General features: G+C 37.6%; 1 protein-coding gene across 9 annotated transcripts in view; it reads left to right on the forward strand.

The window, feature by feature from the left end:
- Positions 1 to 26,766, forward strand: part of ZMYM2 (zinc finger MYM-type containing 2) — an 87,230-nt gene that overhangs the window by 16,623 nt on the left and 43,841 nt on the right. For 3 of the 9 annotated variants that reach the window (XM_039564827.1, XM_039564852.1, XM_039564832.1), the window contains 5 exons: positions 2,509 to 2,629; positions 3,754 to 4,616; positions 9,204 to 9,489; positions 12,380 to 12,545; positions 13,368 to 13,580. In XM_039564827.1, coding sequence (XP_039420761.1) covers positions 3,764 to 4,616; positions 9,204 to 9,489; positions 12,380 to 12,545; positions 13,368 to 13,580 — 1,518 coding nt within the window. In that variant the 5' untranslated portion in view covers positions 2,509 to 2,629; positions 3,754 to 3,763. Of the gene's footprint in view, positions 1 to 2,508; positions 2,630 to 3,753; positions 4,617 to 9,203; positions 9,490 to 12,379; positions 12,546 to 13,367; positions 13,581 to 26,766 lie in introns of those variants that run through there. The other 6 variants (XM_039564846.1, XM_039564870.1, XM_039564857.1 and 3 more) reach the window with 5 other exon arrangements.

Here is a 26,766-nt window from a genome sequence, read left to right on the forward strand (position 1 = left end):
GTGGGATTTGTTTGGCAGGGGAGGGGTTGGTTGGTTGGTTGGTTTGGTTGTTGTTGGGTTGGGGGTTTGTGTTGTTGGTTGGTTGGGGGTTTTTTTGTTTCAGTTTTGCTTTTCCCCCCAAATCTCAGCAATTCATCCAGTGATCAGTCTAATCAGTCTCACAGGTTTCTAACAATTGTATTTCTATTGTAAAGCATCTTTTGCTGTTGCCAATTTTGAGGTGTGAGTTTTCTCCTAGTTTTCCATTCTAAACCTATTTTTTTCACTCTAAGTCACTCTTTTTGGGTAGTTTTTAATTTAGAAATACTGACTGTGACATTGCTTACGTTGTCTTTGTGTTTCTCCTTGCTGCTCCTACTTTTAGAAAACAAGCTACCTCATTTTGCACATTTTATGGGTGATTTTGTTTTCTAGTTTTATGGAGGTAGGAGCTATTGCAGGGAAGTATATGCAGATTTTGCTTATGACTTTGATGCCTTAGGTTTTAACTTCTGTATTTTTCAAACCCTGTACTGCCCAGTGTGTAACTTTAAAGTTTCATGTGACCTGTTAGCTGCTGTTCTCTCATGCTGGTTAGACGTAACAACCCTCTCTAGGTTTGCTCTCCAAGGACACCTAGATTGTCCCAGGCCCCAAAATGTGTAAACTAAAAGCCCTTGAAGAGGGGGGGCAAACTTGGGGTAATTACATCATTAACTAAGGCTATAATTGGAGAATTAACCCTGATATGCAAATGGATCAAACTTCTAAAAGTGTGAAGAACCCATGACCCAGTGTCCGTCTTGGGTGTGGCCTTTTGACTGCCCAGGGTGTACCTTTGAAGGCCCTTAAAATAAAAACCTCCTTTTAGTCTCTTATTCTTGTGTAGTCTCTGTTTTCAGGTGGCCACTTCAAGGCATCGGTTTTTCTGCAAAACCTAAGGCATCAACTTTGCACTGGTAGTTAAACATAAATTCTAATTTTTTTAATACTTAACGGTACAGTTCAATAAAACCTCAGAGCTTTGTGGAATAAGTAAATATATTTAGGCAAAAAGATACAAGTTTTGAGTCTTAACTTTGCTACATATTACGTGCATGTACTATAATACAGCCCAAGTCTGTCTCTCTACTAAGGATTTGTGAAAATAGGAATAGTAAAGGTTTTGAGTCAGGCCTGGCGTGTAGTCTTGGCATAGTCTCATTTTTTCTCTGCTCACATCTGTTCAAGTATATTTAAAACTTTATTAAAAGCTTTATGTGCTTGTGATGCTTTTTTCCTTGTAGAGAAAGAAAATACATAGAATAAAACTGTGAAACTTTAAAAAAATGACTTAATTCTTTTCAGCAGAAGCTGAGATGCAGAAAAATCTAACTAAATTATTCAGCCCTAGAGGAAAAAGTAAAATAGATGAAAGAGAATACTGGATTAAATTAATCGTCAGTGTAACTGACTGATTTCCAGGGAGGTACAAGCCAACTGCATTGATAATACAAGTTTTTTTTGTAAGAAAACCTTTTTCATTCCAATTCAGTGTTACCTTTATTGCGGTTCAAATGCTATTACATAATGGCATTTGGCTGTAAGGCTAACATAGGAAGGAATTAAAAGGTGGTCGCCTCTCCTAGGATTAATCTGGTTCACAGCTTTACTGTTTGGTCCTTGTCCTGCCTCCCCAGCCCCTGCTCAGTTAATGGGCAACAGGGCTTGAATAGTGTAAATGTGTAGAAGAATATTGGAGCTTTATTCCTCTGGACATCTTTACTGTCTGGGGATTTTAAGGCTGTCCTCAAACAGTAGATTACTACACAAGTTGATGCTCTCTTGCTCTCTCTTTTAAAAATGCTGCCAAGTCTGGAAAGCCTAATGACTGTTATAAAACCTGAAGAATAAATAGAGGCTTGAACTTTAAACATTTTCAGTCTCTTGTGAGTGATCACATGTGTTAATACAGGCTATGGATACCTGAATCTGCACTAAGTATCACTGCAGTGCATATATACAAGTTGAAAATTATTAGCAGTGTAAGGCTTATATTGCATTGTAGGCCTGATTTTATGTTCTTCAGTTTTCCTTTTATATTTTAATTTTAGCATAGTGTATTCTGCTACAGGCAATAAGGAGGTTGACCCAATAGAAAAGAAGGAAATGTAACTGCTAAGATATTTTTCTCCATTTCTTAGTTTACTTGAATCATTTATTTCCTTAATATTCTATTACACATATACTACTTAATTCTAATGTTTGATTACTCAATTGCAGTTAGGTGTGTCTGTCTCTTACCAAACATGGCATATTTTTCCCCTCTATAAAGCCTTCTGGAAATGTGATGTGACAGAGTAGAAGATCTCAAACAGTACTGTTGCTGCTCACATGCTCTCTTACTGTAGGATCACAGTGCTGAAAGTCAGGTTTGAACTTAAACTGTAAATTTAGTAGGAAGTCAGTTTAAGGAACATAGCTGGCAGATGATGCTTGAGATGAGGAAATCGTTTTAGATAGCTAATGTTTGTTTTAACCCTGTTTCAGACCACACTACTTTTGTGAAGGGCAGCAAGTTGGTACAAGAGCAGTTTCCCCACAGGAAAGAAAATAAAAGTTCTTGGAGCAACTTATTAAGGTAAACAGATTGCAGTGGATTTCTGGATGGGTAAGTATAGATGAGCAGGATATTTCTACTTCATGTATTTACCTTCCTATATAAAGATTTTATAAAAAAACACAGAAAGCTACTTCCAACCTTGCACAAAAACTAAGTGATGTCACACATCAGCATATACTCCAAGACATACCCAAATTATAATTATGTCTGTATTTTTCTTCTAGTATTATAGCAAGATCAATTTAACTTACTGATCTTTAGTAAAGATGGTTTTTAGAGCAATCTTAGGTCCTTTAGCTTTGATTATATCCAGGTTGACTTTTATCATTTTTAATTCATGGTTGAATTGGCAATTACGAAGAACAGATTCCCCAAACTGAACAATTACGAAAAGCAAACAGATCTCCCCAGGCAAAGTAGCTGTTGGGAAGTAGTCTGAATAAACACTGCTTGCTCTTAAAAAGAGAAGAGACAAAGTTACTGGAAGTTGTAGGAGCATGAGGTAATAAGTCAGGACTTCAAATGAGCTGCCAGTCTGTAGTGGCTACAAATGAGGGGTTGCTGTCCACTTTGAGCTGCTCAGTAATATATCTATTCCTGTCATGTGCAAGGGTTGCCTATATATCTCTTCCTTACTCCTTTGTTCCAGTCATTTTGTGGCTACCTAAGAAGCTTAGGCAGCATGGGGTTGGGGGAAAATCAGTTGAATTTCGAAGTTGTTAACATTCTTAATAGGACCGAAATTTAACAGGAATTCAGTTTTTCTTTCTGTATGCCTAGCTCTTGATCTTGCTTTGCAGTCTAGCAAAAGCAGTGTTAGAAGATCATGGCGTGCATATGTGGGGTGGGAAAGGGACTGAGAGATCAGGATCATGTAATAAATAGCACTGAAAATTCTGTTTCCTGTGTATGTATGTATTGATAAAACATTGTGATGTGTAGTGACTGTATTTTTCTGCTAGTACAGAATTAGAAAGTTAATGGATGTTAAGATATTCAAAGAAGAGCATAGAAAAACTTTTATCTTTTCTTTATGTTATCTCAGGAAGAAAATAAAATAAAAGCTGGAACTATTAATTCTGTAGTTATTGTTAAGAACTGTTAATGGAAAGTTTTATCTTACTCTGAAGTTGGATGTGGTTTTTTCTTGCTTTATGTTTTTCTTCAAACAGCAGATCTGGAATGGACACGAGTCCTCTGGGAGGATTAGACTTGTCTCAACATACTCCTAGTCTGCTAGGGAATACCACCATGGCAGCAGGTCTTGCAAATGTAGGAAATACATTTGGAGGGCCACCGAGTTCTTTAGTTTCTAGACCTAATAAATTCCAAAACTCGCCTATAGAAGATGATGATGATGTAGTTTTTATTGAACCTATACAACCTCCGCAAAATTCTGCATCACTGGTAGCAGACCAAAGGAACACTGCATTTACGTCATCAAAAAATGAAGAACTTAAAGGAAATGATTGCAAAATGCTTCCTTCTCCAAAAGACTTAAATTCTCAAAAGGGGAGTATAAGTGAAACTATTATTATTGATGATGAAGAAGACATTGAAACAAGTCAAGGACAAGAGAAGAATACTTCCAGTTTTAATGAACGAAGGCTTCCAGAGTGTAAAAATAGAACCAACGAAATGGAATTCTCAGCTTCCAGTTTTTCAAGAAGTAAGGTAAATTCAGGAATAGGTAATAGTGGTATAACCACAGAACCAGACTCTGAAATTCAGATAGCTAATGTTACTACATTAGAAACAGGTGCTATGAGCTCTGTCAGTGACGGTCATTTAGAAAATGATGCTGATGGGTGTGACATGAACCTAATGATTACACATGTAACGTCACTGCAGAATGCCAGCTTGGGAGATGTATCTAACGGACTGCAGTCAAATAATTTTGGTGTTAATTTGCAAACATACACCCCATCTTTGACTTCACAGACCAAGACTGGTGTAGGACCTTTCAATCCTGGTAGAATGAATGCGGCTGGAGATGTATTTCAAAATGGAGAATCGGTAACCCATCATAATCCTGGTAAGTTGCCATTTTGAATGTTTCCTTTAAGGCTGAAAAGAAATAGTAAAATACTAGATTATAGAGTTTTAGATTTACGTATGTTTCGCAGTGGCACTGCTTAGTCTTTTAGCTTAATATGTATGAAAGATCTTGGTTCCCTTCATGCCTATCACTACCTTATCTGTGACTAGTTAGTTATCTGTAACTAGAACAAAATATGCTCAGTGACATAATACATTAGGAAACATGTCTTCACCAAAAGGATTATTAAGTATTGGAACAGGCTGCCCAAGAAAGTGGTCTCCAACCCTGGAGATGTTTAAAAGGAGTGTAAATGTGTCATTCAGGGACATGGTTTAGAGGGAGTGCTGGGTTAATGGTTGGATTTGATGATCTTGAGCGTCTTTCCCAACCTAAATGATTCAGTGATTATGTATGTGGTTTGGAAGATTTCTTCTGGGTCAGTGTTAGTCTGTTCTCCTTAACTAAGTACCTCCACTCTGTACGAAGCAGTAGGTGCATAACAGGAAAACTTCTGTCCAGTATGTTAATTTAGAGCCTAATGTCCCCAGTAAGCGTTGGAGTACATATGATAGAATGGTTTGGATTAGAAGGGACATTTAAAGATCACCACCAATCCAACCACCCTGCCATGGCAGGGACATCTTTCACTGGATGAGGTTGCTGAAATCCCTATCCAGCCTGACCTGGAACATTCTTGTGGTTGGGGCATCCATAGCTTCTCTGGGTAACCTGTTGCCCTGTCTTGCCACATTTATTATAAAAGAATTATTCCTCATGTCCAGTGTAAACCTACCCTCTTTAATTTAAAGGCATTGTTTCTTGTCCTGTTGTTACAGTAAACAGTCTCACTGCATCTTTTTCAGTAACCCCCCTTTATGTGTTGAAAGGCTGCAATAGGGTCTCCCCAGCCTTCTCCAGACTGAACAACTTCCAACTCTCTTTGCTTTTCTTCACAGGAGAGGTGTTCAAGCCTTCTGTCACTTTTTGTAACCCTCTTCTGTGCCTGCTTTAATAGGCCCATTTCTGTCTTGTACAGGGGACCTCAGAGCCAGATGCAATACTCCAGGTGGGGTCTCAGCAGAGCAGAGAAGAGGGACAGAATCACCACATACCAGAATATGATTGACTTTTTGGGTTGTAAGCACATGTTGCTGGCTCATGTCCAATTTTTCATCTACCAGTCCCCCTGCTCCTTCTCCACAGGGCTGCCCTCAATCCTTTCAGCCCCCAGTTTGTACTGATAGTGAGGATTGCCCTGGTTGACCTTGTACTTGGCCTTGTTGAGCTTTGAGTTTCCCATGGGCTCATTCCTCCAGGCTGTCAAGGTCCCTCTGGATGGCATACTATCCCCTCTGGTTTACCAATTGCACCACTCAGTTCATGTTACCAGTAGGCTTGCTGAGGGTCTGCTTAATCTTACTCTGTGTTGTTGAAGAAAATACTAAACAGTATTGGTCCCAGTACAGACCCTTGAGGGACACAGCTCATTACTGGTTTCCACTTGGACATTGAGCCATGAACTGTAATTCTTGGGATGCAGTCATCCACCCAATTCCTTATCCATCAAATATATATGTCTCCAATTCAGTAGCAAGAGCATTGTGGGGGACCATGTGAAAGGTCTTTGTCCAAGTAGATGAAGTGCATGTAGATACGCTTTGGACTGGAACTTGGATTTTGTTTTAAAGGAATCTAGTTTTTGTGCTTCAAAAATGCTCCAGAAAAAGAGCCAACACCTCGTAAATTGAGGATACAGTTTGCAATTGTCCTGATCTGAACCAGGTTATTAATGCAAATGTAGCTCAATATGTTTCAAGAGCTCCATACCTCTATAGAACTTAAGTACAGTCTTCCTTCCCACCTCTGCCCCAAGTTGTACTGACACATTTTTTTCAGCTTTTTAAAAAAGATCTAATTTTTCCAAAATGGCTCTGCAAATAAATGGTACAAATTATAGGAAAAGATAATTTTTATAGCACTTTAGAGCAGCAATGAGTAAGAAAGAATGGGAGCAACCTGAAAAGCTGTAACAATAAGAAGTAGTTGAACATGAAACGGTATACATGAAACAAGTCTCATAAACTTGGCCGTTACAGAGTTGCAGGTAGGAAACTGAAGGATGAAGATGTAAGGGAGTGAGGTTTGGAAACTCACAAGGAGTTAACTAAGGAAGTGGGATACACCTCAGTTCAAGGACATAAAAACTGGATTTTACAGATCCTTTGTAGAGAACTTAAAGGAGGTAACATGGCTGAGAAGTAAGATGTGAAGAAAAGGCATAATATAAAAATGGGCATCTGTGAAGATGGGTTATGGAAAAAGTAAAAAAAAAGTCAAGGTCTGTAGTGTTCTTCTGGTATGTTGTGGAAGGAGAAATGCAGCAAAATGTTGAGGGAGGCTATCTGAGGCCTTAAGATTAAGTAAGGAATAATTGAAATAACCTTAATGAGATATTATTACCTACCTTAATTAGGTATTAGTCATGGTGAAAATTTCAAACCCAAATGAGTAGCAAACTCAAGTTCTCATGAGTGGCAGTTGAGTGCTACTGGAATTAACAGCAGATGTAGCTCTATTGCACGTGCTGCGCATTCCTGATAAGAGAGACAATGTGTTTTCACTTGAAATCTAAGAGAAAAGGGGAGAATTTCCAAATGTTTTGAGGTGTTAAGGTGCTACTGGGATGTTAGTATATCTGAAGTAGTAGAAGTATAGAAAAGTTGGAAGAGGGCACACAAATGAGTTTTAACTTTAAGCACTTTGGTAGCTTGTCTTAGTTTGTCAGTAAGGATATTCGTAAGAATATTTCTCCGTAAGTGAAGCCTTCAAAGGTAAACCTCTTTAATGCTTTAAAGAAAAATGTGTTTTGTTCTGTGTTGTTTCCCTTCACCTCTTCGTTCCAGCTCTTCTGTTTACCCTGAAGCGCTACAACAGGTAAATTTCTAGCTTGCCTTAAATGCCTGAGTAGTAGGACACCCTTGACAGCTACAAAGTCACAGCAGAAAATTATCTGTTACCTGCTAAGTAATAGATGTTGTTTCTTGCACTAACAAGGGTTCTTGGGACTTTGTCCCTACATGGGTTTTAAAGCTATGCATCAGAATGTTAATAAAATCCTTTGGGGAAAGAAAGGAATGCAGAAAAGAGGAGGAAAGGGTTCCTTCTATTCAATGAACGATTATGGACCAAATCATGTCCCTTAAGATATGGGCAGTTGCTCATGTCTGTAGATTAATGTTTTTGTTATCTGAAGTCACAGAATTTAAAATCATCTTTCTTATATTTGGGTATTAGCTATATATTAGTTGTAATAACACTCCAGAAATACACTTAATCACTGCAATAAGACATTCAGGGCTAGGTAAGTCTCAAGTGCTGTCACAGTATTTGGTATAACTGACACACTATTGAGAATCTGTGCAAATGTTTTTTATAATGCAAAATTGATTGTGTTCAGTTTTAATTCATGCTTAAGTAATGTATTATTAGTGGAAGTCTTGAGAAGGTCAACATTTCTAAATTCTGGTGATGATTACTTTAAATGAAAGCTTAAATTTCAGAGAAAAGCCTAGAAACAACATTTTATTGGGAGATTTCTTTTCTCCCCAGAACTGTATCTTCTGCTCCAGACCAAGATACGAAACATGTAATTTAATATATGATCTTTCTAGATGTATTTCTTTCAGAGAAAATACTTTGCTTACATTCATATTATGTGAGTTACTCCTGTAACAGGTTATGCTACAAAAGATTGGGCAAATATGACTTCGTTCCATGGTAGTTTATTTTCCAAAAACACAGATAGAAAAGTAGTAGAGTCTGAAATATGGGAACATGGATCTGTGTACTGCCAGAACTTAAGAAAATATTATTTTCTAGGTTAATTGATTTCTACTGAGGAAGACTTGTATCTCTCATGACTTTGCAAGTTGCTACATTAACGGTTATCATTACATTGGAAAGGTTATTGAGAAATCCAGGAACTCTACAGGAATCGATTACATAGATGCAGATCTTGGATGTGGAGCCATTGTGTTTTGCTCTTACTACTATACAATATAGTTCTCCTGCTTCAGGCTGGACTAGGACCTTGTTCTAGGCCTAGGCCCTGTTCTAGGGTTTACCACTGAGGCTGGACACACGCTTGTTAAAGCTTTAGAACAAAATAACTAATAAAAATTTCAGATTTCATGTTCTTCTAAATTTGCAGAGTTTGTCTCAAACATTGGTTTAGAAATTCTGTGTATTTTGTTGGTCTCTTCTTTTAAATTCAGTTTTGTTTGTCTGAAGATAAAATTGCCAGCTTGCAAACTCAGTGCAAGTGAATTGAAATCTGCAAAACCTGTCAGTAGATGCAGGATGGGACCATCATGAAATTTGTTCATGTTCTGAAGCTTTGTAGCAATGGAGAGTGGTACCATCAAACAGGATTTTTTACATTAAACCTGAATTTAAAATATCTTTCTTCTGTTGTCAGTCCCAACAGGAAGATTATGATCATGCATCTGTGAATACTATTCTGTACATGTGTATATGTCTCTTAATTTACTTTTATGTTTGTTTGGGTTTTTTGTCTTGAAGATTCTTGGATATCCCAGTCAGCTTCCTTTCCTAGGAATCAGAAACAACCAGGTGTGGATTCCTTGTCACCTGTAGCATCACTTCCTAAGCAAATTTTCCAGCCTTCTGCCCAGCAGCAGCCTTCTAAGCAGGTTAAAGTCACGTGTGCAAACTGCAAAAAGCCTTTACAAAAGGGACAGACTGCGTATCAGCGGAAAGGATCAGCTCACCTTTTCTGTTCCACTACCTGCCTCTCATCATTTTCACACAAACCCACTCCAAAGAAACTTTGTGTCATGTGCAGAAAGTGAGTTTTTTATTTTGTTTTACTCTAGCAGCTAAAGCCAGTACTATTGGGATTCTCATGCATGCATGAGAGTTGCTCCATTAATGATAAAAAATCTGACTATATAATTGCTTTATATAGTGTCACTTCAGTGTTTGGAAATGTTGAATTCACTTTGTCTAACAAAATAACCAGCACTTGAACTCAAGAGTTTGGGATATTGTTTTATTGAAAGCCAGTTCACTAAAAATAGCTGATTTTTCTTTTTTTTAAAGACAAGGTGTCCAAGTTATGGCATACCTTGTGACAAGATATACTTCATATATAAAGTCCTTTATGAAAAAAGTGGACCTTGTGTTGTGTAGAAAGCACTCATTTTGATAGATGAAGATTTAAAATCAAGAGGCTTCAAAAGGATGAGAAAGTGATACTTGAAAGAAGCTGGAAGAAACTTGGAGAGTCCACTTTTGGCCATATGGGGAGAGGAAAAGCCTTGGATTTCATTTTCCCCATGAGCAGGGCAACTGGCAGTTTTGTAGCTGAAGATACCTGAAGTGGGCAGTACAGAGAGTGTGACAAACATAGCTAGAAGTGGCTTATTCTAAATTACTGGTTACGTTTGACCTGCAGTTTTTCATGATTTGCCAGACATGGTATTGCCAAAGACAGGTCTTCTGTAATTGTGTTCTTGTAGTGTTAAGTGTACAGAATAGCTGTACTGTCTCTTTCTTTCAGCGTACTGTTTACTGAGCTTTTTGCACTTTTTCATGTTCTCAGTCTGGTACACACTGCAGTAATGCTGGTGAAAGGATGAATTCTTGCTGAACTAAAGAAGGCTTGTAATAAAGACTGCCTTTGTTATTGTGTGCTCTGGAGAGCGTGGTCTTTGCTCAGTCACAGATTTAAACTAGTGAAAAAAACCTTTTACTTCACTGTCCAGTGTGGTGGATTAGTGGCTAGTATTCAGATGCAAGATACTGGTCTTTTTTTTTGTCCTTGGCACTCAGTAAAAATAAGCTGTAGTAAACATTAGTATCCTGTATATTCATACCTTGGTACTCTAAAAACCTAGGAAATGTAACATAGTCTAGCTTTTTAAAAATAGGTATAAAAGCTCAAATTCTCTGAACCCTTCCCTCTACAGGGCTGGTTAAAAGCAATCCTTGCTCTTTCTGTTGGCTTATTGTGTGGTTTTACACTATTATTTTTTTTAGACCTAATCTGATGACTACCATATTCAGCTAGCTGCATGATATGTAAAGATGAAGATTAGACAAATCTTTTTATTTGACTGAAATCATGGGTAAATTCATGCTCCCTTGCCACTTTGGAGATACTTAAACTGTGTATTGCCAAAGGCTACATACAAAACTGCCCTAAATGGAAAGGCTTTATTTTTGAATGATGAGGAAAATACCCTATTTCTAGCTTTTGAGGTTACTTAAAATAGTTTTAGTGTATTTAATTTCCAGAAAATCTTTGTGAAGTCACCTTTGACAGTTTATGAGGTGATGTTAGTCTTTGCTTTTCCACTACTATGCAGTTTTTACTCAATCACAGTTAAATAGAAGGTAGTATATGCACTAAATTGTTCCTATGTAGCGCTGTTCCTCTATATAAACCAATGGGAAAAATCAAAATTCTTAGGTATTTTATTACCAATCCCTTTTCTTGGATTCCTCTGGACTCTCCTGTAACTACGTAAGTAGCAAGCTCCTCAGAGCAGGAGCTCTGCCTTTGTTTTGCTGAACAGGAATGATAGCACTCCCTGACACAGATCTCAGTAGTTCTCTAAAGGGTCAAGCCAAACTCTGCTGACTTCCCCTTGATGGAAGAAGGGAGGCTTACAGGTGTTTGTATCGGGGCTGTACAAGTTTATTTTCAAGGAAGTGTGTCTAGGGAAACATACATTTTCCCCATTTTCCCAGTGTTTTTTATCCATCTTAGTTTTAGGGCTTATAGGTAGGAGTGCGTGGGGCATGTGTTTTCCAACTGGTGGTCCAGATGTGCCCAATCAAATTTTTAATATATTCTGCCCAGTAGCATTTCCTGTATGTCAGTAATAGGTTTTGGATTTTTTTTGTGTGTTTTTTTGTTTAGAAGGCAAAGGAAGAGGCTTTTATTTCTTCTCCTTACTTCTAATATGGTGTATATTAGTTTGGGATAGTGTAAGCCTGGTTAGAACAAAGTTTGTTAGATTTCAAATTGATTTTATTTCTGGTTTAAGTTGCATGAAATTGGCACAACTTCATGGACAACTGCATGAACTGCTCAGATGCTTTGGAACTTTAAAGTAATGATGGAAATAACTTCTAAAAATTTTGAATGTTAAAAATTTCTAGGCACATTTGTGGTAGAGCTTTAAGCTTTTTCGTTGTGTTTATGAGTTTGAGAAATATGAGAAAACAGCTTTCTCTCTTCCTCTCATCCTGTCCTGAGATTAATACTGGAAATGGTGGAATTACCTACAAACAAAGACCATGACTTACTTTTTATTATAAATCGGAATTTTTCATATGAAACTTACATATAGCCTTTGTGTAAAAGAAAAAACCATTACAAAAGGGCTAGTTCAAATTTGCCATGTTAGTTTTTTGTGTAAAATTGGGTTTGCCATAACTGCATTTAATGGTACATTACTACTCCTTAGTTCTAGAATAATTTAATGGGGAAAAATAACCCAATTCTAAAGAAAAAAATAGGCGTTTACATAGTAAAGACTTACTTACAGTAGTTGTAAAAATATTATTAAACTTAGTAGTCATCCTGTGACCAACAGCTAAACAAAACTGTTTTGAAATGTAAGCATTGAAAGGAAGGCTGAATCTTATAACATGAGAAGTGTTCTTGTTTATTTATGTGTTTATAAACAAGCACATGATTTATTTAATTTTTTTTTTTTGTATTTCAGAGATATAACAACAATGAAAGGTACCATTGTTGCTCAAGTAGATTCAAGTGAGTCTTTCCAGGAGTTTTGCAGTACATCGTGTTTATCCTTCTATGAAGATAAACAGAATCCCTCAAAAGGAGCCTTGAATAAATCAAGATGCACGATCTGTGGTAAACTAACTGAGGTCTGGTTGACTGTTTTTTGTCTTTCTCAATAATGACATATTAATAGTTATATACTGAAATAAGAGAACTGAAAATAAGAAAATGTAAGATCTTCAGTGTTTTCAGACACTGTGAGATATTAAAATATGCAGGCTTAATATTCACAAAGAGCAGCTGAAGGAAGAAAGTATTCCAAGAGGTTGATGTTGGATATTTGTTTCAGAAACTTGAAGTGCCTTTTGCTGATAATGTGTTCTATTAGGCATAGAATCTTGAAATTATAACACAGATCTCCCACATAAAAGAATTGCTGATGAAAAAATGTCAAGACCCACTGTATTACCTATTTTTTACTCTATGTTTTGAAAGATAATGCCGATGGTTTTAGAGATCTGTAGAATGTGTGTAATTTCGAAATCTCATTAATGTATTTATTTATTCTTGTTGCCTTCTTGATTATTGAGCCCAGCATAGTTCAGGCTACTACTTTACACAGCATATTGTCTGGCCAGTCTTCATATGCGAGGTTCTTCAGCTGTAAATTGAGCATTTTATAAAATTGCATAAATTGACCTTCTGCTTTCATACACAATTACCACATCCTTCCCCCTGGTCTTTCCTTCTAGGTGAAAGAGTAGATGGGTCTAAGAGTTTTTTCCTAGAACTTTGGAGACAACAGGAACATCCGTTTATGTCTCTGTATTTCATGGTCATTTCAGGTTTTTAAATAGTGAGATAGTATAATCTAGTTATTTGAATGTAAGACTTCTGGCTGGTCTGCTAGTTTCAGGCAACTTTGTGCTTGTCTAGTGATAGAATACTTCTTTATTTTTATTTTTTAGATTCGTCATGAAGTTAGCTTTAAAAATATGACTCATAAGCTGTGCAGTGACCATTGCTTCAATAGATACAGGATGGCAAATGGTTTAATAATGAATTGCTGTGAGCATTGTGGGGAGTATTTGCCCAGTAAAGGAGCTGGAAACAATGTCCTTACTATTGATGGTCAGCAGAAAAGATTCTGCTGTCAGAACTGCGTTGGTGAATACAAGCAGGTAATGACTTCTTTACCTATAAATTAAAATTAAATAAACATGAATACTTCTTAAGTTTATCCTATTACTAATAGCATGGGTTTACTTCTCCTAAGAAGACATGTGTAACAAAGACTTCTAAAAAAGAAATTACTGCCAGTGAGAAAAAATTATCTGCAATGGACCTTTTACTGCTGTCTCCTTTTGATGTTGCTTTAATAGCAATACTTATTTGTTATTAATGAAAATGCAATTGAAAATAAATTTTGTTAATAATTTCTATTTCTTTTTATTGGGTCTATCTGGAGTATATTAATAGCAAGCACAACACAGGCTTACTGGTCCTTCAGTTATGCGGTTTTTTATATCTAAAAGCTCACTTGTATGCAGTTGAGATATTAAAAAATATGCAGAACATACAGATTGGACATTGCTGTGAGAAAGCTCTAACTGGTTACAGTTTGGCTGTGTACTTGTACTATGTCTCATCTCCACTGTACAGCATAGGGTTTTAAAAATTGTTGCTTTCATCCTTCCATGTGTTAGATTTTATGCTTTCATTTTATTTACTTGGTTTGTTTTTAATTTATTTATAAGACTGTTAAAATAGTAGTAATTGTGTTTAAAAATAATTCCAAATCAAGAAATCTGATGATGATGTCTTTCGCATATTGCAGTGGCAGCTTACCTCTGAACTGTTGCTGATGCTGGCTGGAAGGTTTAAACGTTAATCACAGTATTTACAGTATAATAGGATAGCTCTGAATTACCAAATATTTCAGGGGAGGATATAGAATATGGGAACTTGAGGTTTTTTTATTATTTGGGTACTTTTACTTGGTATGTTCTGCACTGAGTTTATAGGGGTGGTGTTATGAAGTATGACAGTGCTGTTTTACTTGCAAGAAATTTCTGGTTCTGGTTTTGAAATGCACACTTGAATATGAGTGCCCCCAAAGCTGCACATTGCTTGGGGTTCATTCTTCATCTCTTCCCATTTTTAAGAAACCAGTGGTCCAAGAGAAGAGGCATTGCAGTGCTGTGTTGCAGAGTTCTTTAATGTTGCGTCAGGTGTGCTTGTATTTTCTCACTGGCTGCTGAGCTCTGATGCTTTTGGGGATGGCTGTTCCTGTGTATGTGCTGTGTGTAAAGAGCAAAGCTGGAAACATGCATATGTCAACAGCCTAACTGGAAATGTAACATAAGCGTTATTTTTTTGCCACAGCTGTACCAACAGGGACAGGATAGGTTTTCAAGCTACTAAAAACGTAGGCATGCCCAGAAGCCATGGAAAGACTTGAAGAAACATTGAATACTGTCTCTTGAAGAAACAAAAGTGCAGGAGATTAACTTTGAACATGAGACATTCCCACACCACCAGTGTAACTTACACTGCACATGGAATTATGAAATGAACACGGAATTTTGAGGTTGAATAATAAATTTGTACTTCAATGACAGAATATACTGTATTTGTTCACATATTGTTGTATTTTGTGTTTAGATATGTATTTGAGAATGAGAAGGATATGGGTAGCAAGTTGTATGTTCTGGTTTAATTTGGGGAGGAGGAGCAGTTTGCAGTACCAAGAATCTTCACAAGTAGTGTCAAGTTCATGCATTATTGTGAGAACATCTAAAATTGAAACATTTTGGTTCATTCATTTGTGACAGCAGATTTTATGCAAGCAAGTTCTTAATTCCTTTATCAAAATATTTGGTACTGTGCAACTATAATAGGCTGTGAGAAGCTTAATTTGAGTGCTTGTGTGTATCTGTGTTGGAATGGTGGTTATGTGTAATTCTTAATTGGTAACTTTCAAATATTCATGGAGTGAGGAGTTTGGGGTATTATTAGGAGAAGCTCTTAAGGGAAAATCCTGGCTGACCAACTGAGTGGCTTTCTGTTATGGAGTAAACTGTATCAGTGGATAAGGGAAGGGCTATAGATGTTTATCAGGACTTCTGTAAAGCTTTTGACATAGTCCCCCACAATATTCTTCTTTCCAAATTGGAAAGTGGTGGATTCGACAGGTGGACTGTTAGGTGGATTAGGAATTCGTTGGATGGTTGCATCCAGAGGGTAGTGGTCAATGATTCACAGTCCTGATAGACATCAGTGACAAGTGACCTCAGGGGTCCATATTTGGACTAGTGTTATTTCTTGTCTTCATTCAGGAATAGACCAAGGGACCAAGTGCATCTGCAGCAAGTTTGCAAATGATGCCAAGCTGAGGGTGCAGTGACACACCTGAACGATGGGATGCCATCCAGAGGGACCTGGACAAGCTTGAAGTGGATGCATGGGAATCTCAGCCATGTCAAAGGCTTTACAGAAGTTCAGATAAAGGACAAAGAGCAAGTGCTAGATGCACCTGGGTTGGGGCATCCCCCAGTATCAATACAGGCTGGGGGATGAACAGATCAAGAGCAGCCCTGCTGAGAACGACTTGGTGGTGCTGGTGGATGAGAGGCTGGACATGACCCAGCCATGTGCCCTCACAGCCCAGAAAGCCAGAGGTGTCCTGGGCTGCATCCAAAGCAGCGTGGGCAGCAGGGCCAGGGAGGGGATTCTGCCCCTCTGCTCTGCTCTGGTGAGACCCCACCTGCAGGGCTGCATCCAGCTCTGGGGTCCCAGCACAGGGAGGACATGGAGCTGTTGGAGTGAGTCCAGAGGTGGGACACTGAGATGATCAGAGGGATGGAGAACCTCTCCTATGAGGAGGAGCTGAGAGAGTTGGGGTGGTTCAGTCTGGTTAAGAGGCGGCTTCAGGGAGAACTAATTGTGACCTTCCAGTAACTGAAGGGAACTTACAGGAATGATGACGCAAGACTATTTACAAGAGCACGTAGTGATGGGACAAGGGGGAACAGGTTTAGATTTAAAGGGAATAGGTTTAGATTAGATATTGGGAAAAAAATCTTTCCTGTAAAGGGTAGTGAGGCACTGGAACAGGTTGCCCAGGGAAGTGTTCAAGGCTAGGTTGAATGGGGCCCAGAGCAGCCTGGTCTAGTGGAAAGTGTCCCTGACCATGGCAGAGGGGATTGGAACTGGATGATCTTCCAACCCAAACCACTCTGTGATTCTGTGAGTGTATGAAAGTCAAGCTATAAAACTGGAAGTTCTTCTAGTGTACGCTATAGGTGTCCAGAGTTGCTCAGGACACAAATACTTAAGAATATTTAGTTGTCTAGCAGGGTTTATTCAGGTTTGAAGTTTATTTAGTTTTTTTGAGCTGAGTATGTTCAGGGAGTTCTGTTTTTTTAGAAAAGAAATTTAGACTGGAAAATGTAACCAACAACCCACTGGGCCACAATTGGTAAATTATGGGTTGTTTTGTTCAGTTGTTTCCTTGGAAATTACTAGATGTTGCTTTTAAAGGAGAACTGCTGAAGGAGAGATTTTGGGAGAGTCATTATTACATACTGAAATAAACGAAAGAAATAACACAGAAAAAGTTGATGTCATTTGATTCCAGCATTGTGTTGTACAACTAATTATTGTGTGTGACGTAAGAGTTTTAGCAAATGTTTTCCTACAAACAGTTGTAAAATAAATAGGTCTTACTGGTATGAGCTTTGTATTAAACAGTTCATATTGTAAATGTCATGCACCTATCAATATTGCTATACATTTGTAGTAGTAATAAATGAAAACTCCTTCTCATTGTACCTATCTATATACTTAATCACAATTTAAAAAAATAAATAATTCACTGATTTGAACACGTAATTTTTCAATAACTCATCATGGACATTTTTTTCTTCTTTTCTTGGAATGAAAAAATTAAACTTGTGGGTAATAAAAATTACAGTGGCTTTCAGAATGACAAGTAATTGGATTACTGCAAGTAATCTGTCTGCTGCAAAGTATTTCTTTCCTTTTCTTTAAACTGTTCCTGGGAGTAAGAAACAAGAGGTATTCCTGGGATGGAGAGTATGTTTTTTCTTAAATGTCCTAAATCACCCTTCAAGGTGATTCATGCACTTAGTTTCCTATGTACCAGTTTCAGAACCTGCTTTAAAAACGAGACACACATAATCTTTAATATTGCATTATCTGTTACGATTTTCTGAGAGGTGATGGCTTTCTTTCTTTCCTAAATCTTGAAGTGATTGCAGAGCTCAGCTGTCTTTTAGTATTACAAAGTCATGAAATATAAATAGTAATTTCTGAAATAATTAGAAAATAATAGGCATAACATAACCAGTGCTCACTGTAGCTATATGCAAGAGCAAGTTAATTGCTCTGTGACACAGTAGCCATTTGTGAATACAGCTAAGTGCAAGTCAGGCTTTTAAAAAAAAGATAAAACAATGATAAAATCATTTCTCCAAAAAGAAGTGTCACAATTTAGATAAAATATGAAAACAGAACTCTCATTAGAAGTGTTTATATTTTTTAAAACCTGAAGATGATAATTATTGCTAGATTATACACTCTAACTGTTGCACTGAGGTTCAAACTCTTCACATGTAGAGAGTCAAGAGGGACTTAAAGAATGACAATAAACAAAATGAAAAAAAACAACAATCGAAAAAACCACACAAGAAGAGAATGAAATTATATCTGAACAGGAGGTGACTGAAATTGTGTTATTGTACAAATACTGAAATACCTTATTTCTTTGAGCAGACATTTCGTATAGTTAAAATGAAAATGTAACCATTAATAAAATTACTTTAGTGAATCATTTGCAAATTAGTATGTATGCACCAACTTGGAAGTGACCTCAACTATGCCTGCCATAAAGACATGTTAACCACAAGCATATACCTAGGCTGTTTCAGTATTTCTGTTTCTGCTACTATTTTATGTTTTCTGTCTTCACAAAATTAGTTGACTTCCTTTCCAAGATAGTTCCCATGTTTGTGTCCTGGTTTGCTGGATTTAGATTCAGATGTGACAACCTTGTTTTAAAGAACAAGTGGAATATCCTGTGATTTAGCTTGTGCAACCGACCATACCTTTTAATTTTCAGCTTTTCCAACTAAGCTAAAGTAGCATCCGTGTCTGTTTGCTTCCTTGTCTGATCAGTCCACAGTGCTCTTGATTCTACCAAGAAAGTAGTTACTGCCTTGCTAGTTTAAAACGTTTCTTTGCTTTTTAAACTTTGTTTCAGTAACTAAAATTATTCTTAGAATGTGACCTGGGATTTGCTTGCTTTGGGGGCTTCTTAAAAGTGATGGTCTTCATCTACTACCAAAAAGGGGGATGGGGGCTTGGATGGGGAGGGAAAGGAGCTCCAGCTATTTCTTCATAGGCTTTTTGATAGCTCTGGACTGGAGTGATACTGGATGAATGCAAGCCTAACAAGAGTTTTTCTAGTTGGAGAGGATGCTTGCAATGTCTTTTCTTTCATCTAGTGAAAATTTTTCAATACTGAATAAAAGTGCATTTGGTTACTTCTTGATTAGGTGAAGACTTAGTACTGAACATGCTTCCACAAGGCTATGCCATCCCTGTAAGCTGTTCACTTACAAGCAACAGAAAAAAAAACACCTAGGCAGTTGTGCTTCCTTATTCAGTTTCTGCTCCTTGCCAAGGAACTGCTTTTGTGAAACTCTTAAAACTCATGTGTCTATTTTATCTCTTTGCAGGGGCTTGAGAGCCTTCACTGTATACAATAATATGCATATCAGCTCCGCAGCTAACAATTAATTGCTTATGTAGAGTTTGTACTTTGTCTCATAAAGTGTATTGTTACCTACTGGTTTAAATATCCCAAGATGCTGTGATAGAATGTCCTGTCACTTAGCACTTCAGTGGAAGCATCTAGAGTTTTCTACTTTGTCTTGTCCCATGCAGTGTCTTTTCTATGCTTCTTTGCTATTAAGACAGAGTGTCCTTCCTGTCTTCCTTTTTATCTTGGTAGTATTAGTAACTACAAAATCTACCACTTCCTGCTGTTGTTACTGTTTTATAAACTCCAATTTCCAAGTGTCTGTTTCAAGAGTAAGCACTCTGGACAAAGTCAGTAATTCTGAGAGTTGAACAGCCCATTTACATTGAAATGTTAGAAATACTGGTACTTTTTTTCTTTTTTTCTTTTTTTTTTTTTTTTAATTTCTGGTCACTTTTAAAGAGAAATTTTGTGGTTTCAGCCAGATCAAACTGTGGTTTAATAGCGGAGTTTCTTCCTCATACAATAAACCACTTCTGTTTGCTTCAGGTAATAGTCAGTTTGGTATTAAGTGATCTCTGATAATACCGTAGAAGTGCACACTATTACACCTGGACATAGCTAGATGCTTTTTACCCTATCTACCATGGTTAAAAGACAGAAATCTTTATCAACCAAGGAATAATAATTTCCTCTTTCTTCCTGCTTAATGATGTGGGGAGGTTTTTTGAGACCTCTTTGTATTTATGATCCCAAGTTTCTTGCATCTCTGATGCAAATTAAGTCTTAGAAACTCTCCTTTTCTACCTTTTCTTCTACTGGTTATTTACTCCTGCTTTCTGGAACCATTTGTTTTGCCGTTTCCAAATACCTGTCTTCCAACTGTAGAATTCGCTGCTCTTCAATGAAAACGATGTAATCAGATTCCTTAGACATCTGAATATCATTCATCCTAACTGTTCAGAATACTATTATGTCGGTATTTTAGAAGATAAAATGAGATGGGTCCCTCAGAAATGTTAAAATGGCTTTGTAGTTCTGAAGAAAACTACATAGGTCAGTGAAAATTGTGAGGTGTGATTTGTGTAGGAGCACAGGAGATTCTTGGGAAGAGGAGGCAAGGGAGGTGATATGACTAGGTATCACAGTTACGATGGATATAACCACATCCATACACTGGTGTACCTGGAGTAATTACCTGGGTGGGGTTGAGGGGAAGAGAGGAAATGCAGAACAGAAACAGCTGAAACATTCAGTTAATGTAGAAGTAACTTGCTTTTCTGAAAGACAGGAAGACACATGTCTTGAGAGCGAGAACAGAACCAGCAAAAAGACAACACTGGGAGTTCAAGATGCCAAGGAAAAGTACTGTACAAGTTACCGATTTAGCTGTTTGCAGAGTTCAGCTGATGGAATGTAAACATAAATCACTTGGTGTTCAAGGGCCACAGAAGCAATTGCTTCATCTTTTGCTCTTAGGACTTGGGCAAATGCTTTTGAGGAAGAGTTTACAGGTGTTACTCTTGGGGGAGAGATGATTTGGGTACAGTATTTTAAGAAAAAATAAATTACACAGTTTCTTCTTTGCTGATACCTGATTCTGCTTATATCTGGTTCTTAGACATGCATGTTGCCTCTGGATCCATCAGACCATCCTTTCAAATGAATATGAAGTAGTTTAGCTGCTATTTTCTTGATTACCTTTCTGAGGGACCTCTTTTATCATAGAATTCCATGTAGTGAATATATCTGGTTTTCTACTTACAGAAAATTTTGTCTTCTTTTCTGTTTGAACATAGGCATACTATGTGTCTGTCCTGGAATTTCCTGGTGTTTTTCTTAATTCTAATCCAAACCTCTTACTTCATAAAGCTACCAGGGTGGTTTGCCTGGATTGAGAAGTATTTAACAATCTGTTTTACCATGGAGTTTTAACTATGAAGCATTTCCTTAGATTGGAAGCACATCTTTGGGCTGCTACATAGCATTGTAGCCATCAGCTGCTGTTCTGATATTTTCTGTTGACTGGCCCTTGCATGGGAGAAGTAGCAAGAATGCTCTTACACTGCTGGCATGTGCTTCATCATGGTCTTGTCAAGGCAGATGAAGCAGATTATACTGTATTTTTTTCAGTGAAGAATAAAAGTTTGTAGCACAGATACCTAGATTCAAGGCACTAACAGCTTTGTTGAAGTAGCTGGGAGGTTGAAGAACAGAGGTTTTCATTAATTTCAGTTGCAAACAGAAATGAGGCTTCTAATATGCCATGAAGTTATGTTATTGGTCTGACATTTGTTTTGGAGTTAGATCTTTTTTCTTTGTGGGGTACATTGCAACAAGAGCTCTAGACTTCAGCTTACGTGATCCTTTCAGTAATATGTAAAGGAAGATCAGGATTTCTTCTAAAATCATAGTTGCTTATAGTGGCAAGAATAAAATTTCCTCAAAAACCCTCTAAGTGAATTTGATTTCCAGGAATTTGTATTTCTGTTGAAACGATTTCTTCAGTTCTGGAATACGTCACATTCATCTGCTTTGTCTTGCATTTTGGTAGCTGCTTTTGTAGTTGTCCATTTGTGTTGAACACTGTCTTAGTGAACAGAAGGGACATTTGAAATATATCTAGAACTAGTGACTTGCTAGAGTTTTCATATCCCATTGTTTTATGTCTTTTATCTGTCATGAGATACATACTATGAAATAGACCTAGGATTAAGTCTCTAAGGGTATACAAACAAGTATGAGTGAGTAAAAGAATGAGTGAGTTTAGAATCAGATAAAACAAGAAGATTATTCAGGCTTCTGCATCTACTATAGATTTTATGCTTTGGAAGAGGTCAAACATGCAATAGGATCTAACAAAAATTAGGTCATCTTCATGCAGAATCTAGGTGGAGTAGTGAAGGAGAGGTGTAGTCAGACTGCTGTGCATCAAGCTTCCCCTCAGAGGGCACTGGGCCTTTTTTCTTTTGAAATTTTGCTTCTGGATTAGCTTAGTTTATTAGTACTTAGTAATTGATACAGTTTTCTTTACTAATTTGATTATGTTTTAACTTCAATTTTACTTAAAATTACAGTTTTCAAATGTGCATGTTTTCATAGGATGCTGTAGATGTGAATTTGTACATGGGAGGAAAATGCTTGATACTTTGTCTTGCGGGTTGGTTTGGTGTTAATTTCATCTTTGAAGGAAACATGAAGCTGAAGCTAGTTTGTTTAGGTCTTGTGAAGAGGTATTTTTCTCTACTGTTGGAATACCATGGGGGGAGCACAAGATGAAGCTAATGCTTCATCTGAAATGGAAGATAATTGCCAAGGAAGCCGCTTTGGAGAAAAAGACTTTGGCATCCCAGTGAAGAAGCTGAACTGGGGTTAGGAGTGTGCCATTGCAGCAAAGATGGCCAGCCGGGTCCTGGGTTGTCTCAGAATGCCTGACCTCTGGGGCTTGTCTTGTCCCCCCCTGGCTCAAACAGGGTCACCTGCAGCAGGTCCTCCAGGACCACATCCATTTCAGTTTTTAGTATCTCCAAGGATAGGGACTCCACAGCCTATGTGGGCAACCTATTGCTGTATTAGCAAGAGTATAGCCAGCAGGAGGGGGGAGGTGATTTTCATGCCCCACACCCCCCCATCCTTCTTGAGACTGCATCTGGAGTACCATGGCCAGTTTTGGATTTGACAGAATGAAAGTCACTGTCATACTGATGGAAGTTCCATGGAGAGCTACCAAGATGTTTAGATGGCTGGAGCATGTGACGTAGTAGGACAGGCTCAGGAGGTGTTACTTTGTTCAACCCTGAGAAGCTTTAAGGGGATTAGTTATCTAATGGGAGGAGACAGAAGACAAAGCTGAACTCTAAGAAGAGTTGCATAGTGGAAGGAAGAAAGGCAAGAGACAGCTTGAAAACAAGGGGAAACTTAGATAAAGAAAAAAGGTTTTTTTCTTTTTTTTCCCTCCTCCTGTAAGGATGGTGAAATCCTCCTGAGGGGTTTTGGAGTGCTTGTCCTTGGAGATGCTCAGATTTGACTGGACAAGATCCTGAGCAAACACATCTGGACCTGCTTTGAGCAGGACGCTGCACTTGACCTCAGGAGATTTCTTCCAGTCTATATGATTCTGTGATTTTGTTCTTCTGAAACAAAGAAGCAGTGATTTTTAAAATAAAGACTCAGGAAGTTTTGCATTTTTTGTTTTACTTAGTCAGTACTTCACTTGTCTTTACTTAGTCAGTAGTGAAGATTTTGGTATTTTGTTCTGGTTTTCTGCTGGCAATGAAGATCTGGTATCCTGCCATGAAGTATCAACAACATTGACATAGCTTTACATTTTTCTTAATTTCTTTTCTGAACCCACTTTTCCTTGAGGATGGTTAAAATATTAAATTAAAAATGTGCTGTAGTAAGAACCTGAGAAAGCTGTTACAGTCCTCATCAGGGATTGAGACTCCTGCAGTGATACAAGTGGGCATGCAGGGATGCAGGGAAGAGTAAGAACAGAGCAGGAACTTAGGATATTTTCCTCTGAGCATTCTCTTAGCTTCTGACTCTCAAGAGGTCAGGGCATCTCTTGAACTTTATGCAATGTTCCTGTATGCTATTTTTGGCAAATCTCTTTCATTGGTGCATGTCCAGTCTCCTTGTGAACACATACAAACAGTTTTTCCATCCATGACTCTCTTTGGTAAGAGGTGCTGCTGATCTGCTGTCTGTTATATTAAGATCTGCCTCCTGTTTATTTTGAAATTTCAGTTGATATCCATGTGATTTAGCATAATTGTTAATATTAGAAAATACACTGAGCAGTTGATCCACAGTGCCCTACATAATACCATTTTTGGTTCTGTCATTATTCTCTTAAATTATCTTGTTTCCAGGCCAAAAATCCTTACCTCATAAGAATGCTCTTTGACCCTCTGTGTTACTGTAGCTCTCCTTAGTTTAGTGAATCTTCTGTTGATGGCAGCTAGAAGGGTAGGTACTTCAAGAGAAGGGATTCTCATATGTTGTTTTTCTGCAGAATGAAGTTAGTACAGCAGGTTCTTAGAGACTAAAGAGAATATGTTGGGAAGAATTTGAGAGTAGAAATGTAAGTTAGTTGAGAAACTTGAGTCTCATTTCACACTGATGAACAGAAAAAAATTCTTGGTTTGCATTATGGGTATTCAAAAACATCAGAGATATAGTGAGGTTCTCTGTGTATTTTGTCAATGAAGGAAGTCTCTGAGCTAGGCTCTTAAAGAATAAATGTTTGAGACACGTGTATAATACTGATTAAGTACTTTCAGGTATGCATTAAATTTTTTTAATAATAGTGTTGTACTCCTTGGTTTTTTTGAATGGTTTTAATATTTGAACTTGGAAGTTTAGGGAGTGCTGGAAAGAGTAATAAAAATGCAAGAAAAATGTTCAGCTTGAGGGAGATAATGATTACAATATTTTAGGAGCCATACATTTAAGGAGGGTTTGGGGTTTCTAAACTTCTTTATTTCCACTGTGTCCTGTCTTCTTCACTTGTGTAACAATATGTTTAAATTCTAATAATGCAGAAATGCTCAAACATACTTTTTAGTTGTTATTACAAGAATAAAGTGAGAGCTTTGTTATTACTGTTGTGCTCCTACCCACAGAATCATCTGCATAGCTGGAATGTTTTTTGGAAATTCATATTCTTTGTTCTCTTGATAAATTAGATCTAGGTTTGCTAGATATGAATAAAAATTTTTCTTGTTGTTTTTAAATCTGGAAGAGATAGGGTGAAGTCAGTAAACAACTCCAGTGTTTTGAGGATGTATGAAATTCAGAAGTGATTGACATGCTGTTGCACTGTTCTTTGTGTGCATGATCCTTTCTTGACATCACCTAAATGATGAGGAATTTGAGATGCTGGTTAGCAAAAGCTATTTCTGCTTTCAAGGAATTTTTGTCAAAACGTGTAGTTTGCTGACACAATGAATTTTTTTCCAATTATGCTCTGATCAATTTACTATAAATTTATTAATTAAAACTTGTACTTTTGTCTTGCTGTTTCTTGAAGTCACCATGGGCTCTGTTGGATTTCTCTTTTGGATGTGGAACTTGCGGAAGTTTCATTGTTTTCTGATTATATTGCTGAACTCTCTTAGTTATTTGCCAGCATATTTGCATCAATGCTTCTAGATTTACATTTTGGTTTGTTCTGGAGCTACCGAGGTTATTTGTGCAAGCAGATTTTTTTATGGTGGTTATCCATTAAATACATTCCAAGAAATTAAGTCCTTTGTAAGTTGTAGCCTCCTATATTGTTACTGGTAATATAACTCAGAGTTTTCTAGATGCCCTGCTTTTGTCTCTTAGCCTGCCAGAGGAGATGACTGTATAGCAGCAGAATAGCTCCAACTCACAGAACAGTGTAACTGCTACATTTTGGTCTTGGTACTTAGTGTGAATTCTGTCAGTACTGTGGCTGATTAGGAAGGTAATGATGTCCTGGGTGACATGTTTAAAGGCAAATGGAAAAAAAAATTAAAATAGGAAGTATCCTAGAGTTGTATTTTATACCCTCTTCTAGGTAAGAGTTCAGTATTTTGACAGATACTCCTTTTTGGAGGACATCCCCAGCAAAGGTTTCATCAAAACAGCATGTGGAAGTTGTGAGGTTGTGTGGAAGTTTTACTGGTCTCTGCAAGGTGCTACATCCAATTTGTGTCACAGGCATGTGGATTTGTATGTTTACATGTGGATGTTCTTAGTATAGCAAAGATGACATTATAAACCCATAAATTTCACCTCTAGCTCTGTAAGATTGGATTTAACTAGTTCTCAAATTTGGGTACTGAAAAATAGGAAGAGCAAAGATATCCTCTGAAGTTTCTCTTACTCTGAACAAGGTGAAGCACCTATGAAACATGCTTTGCCTTTCCTTCCCCCTTCCATCTTTGAGAAGAGGGAAAGAGGAGGGAGAGAGAGTGCAAAAATAATTTCTTTAAAAGGGAGGAGATCTTAAGTGCCTAAGTGAAGATTTTCTAATACGTAATAAGGTGAGAGTCTGTCTAGTAGGAGGCCCATCGTTTTTGGTGAGGAATTTTCTCTGTCACTGTCAAAACCATACAATTTCTATGGGCAGAGAAGGTGTCTAGATACTTTGTTCTGCAACTTGCTTTATGGTGCTTGAGATATTTGCCTGACATTGACATACGTAATACATGTAGCACATCAGAGCTATTGATTTTGTATATTGACTGTGTCATTGGCATTTCTGCTCTGCGCAGCTTTTCTGTGCTTTTTATAGCGCGTTTGTTCCGTTCTGTGGAAAACTGTTGATGGACTGACTGCTGTGTTGAGAGATGTCAAAGTTGAGTCTGTTACCAGCTTCATGGAGTCACAGTTCAGCATAGAAACTCTGCAGTGTGTTCCTCCTGTCTGGAGGATTTGAGATACAATTTTTTTCTCTCCCAAGTTTATTTTTTCTTCATATTCATAACTTCTTTGCTGTGCCAGCGACTGCACAATGGAACAGATTGCCCAGAGAAGTTATGGAGTCTCCTTCACTGGAGATATTCATGAACCATCTGGGTGCAGTCCTGTGCAATGTGCTTTGGGAAGAC

The sequence above is a fragment of the Corvus cornix genome, chromosome 1 (genome assembly GCF_000738735.6).
Source record: "Corvus cornix cornix isolate S_Up_H32 chromosome 1, ASM73873v5, whole genome shotgun sequence".
Classification (NCBI taxonomy): Eukaryota; Metazoa; Chordata; class Aves; order Passeriformes; family Corvidae; genus Corvus; species Corvus cornix.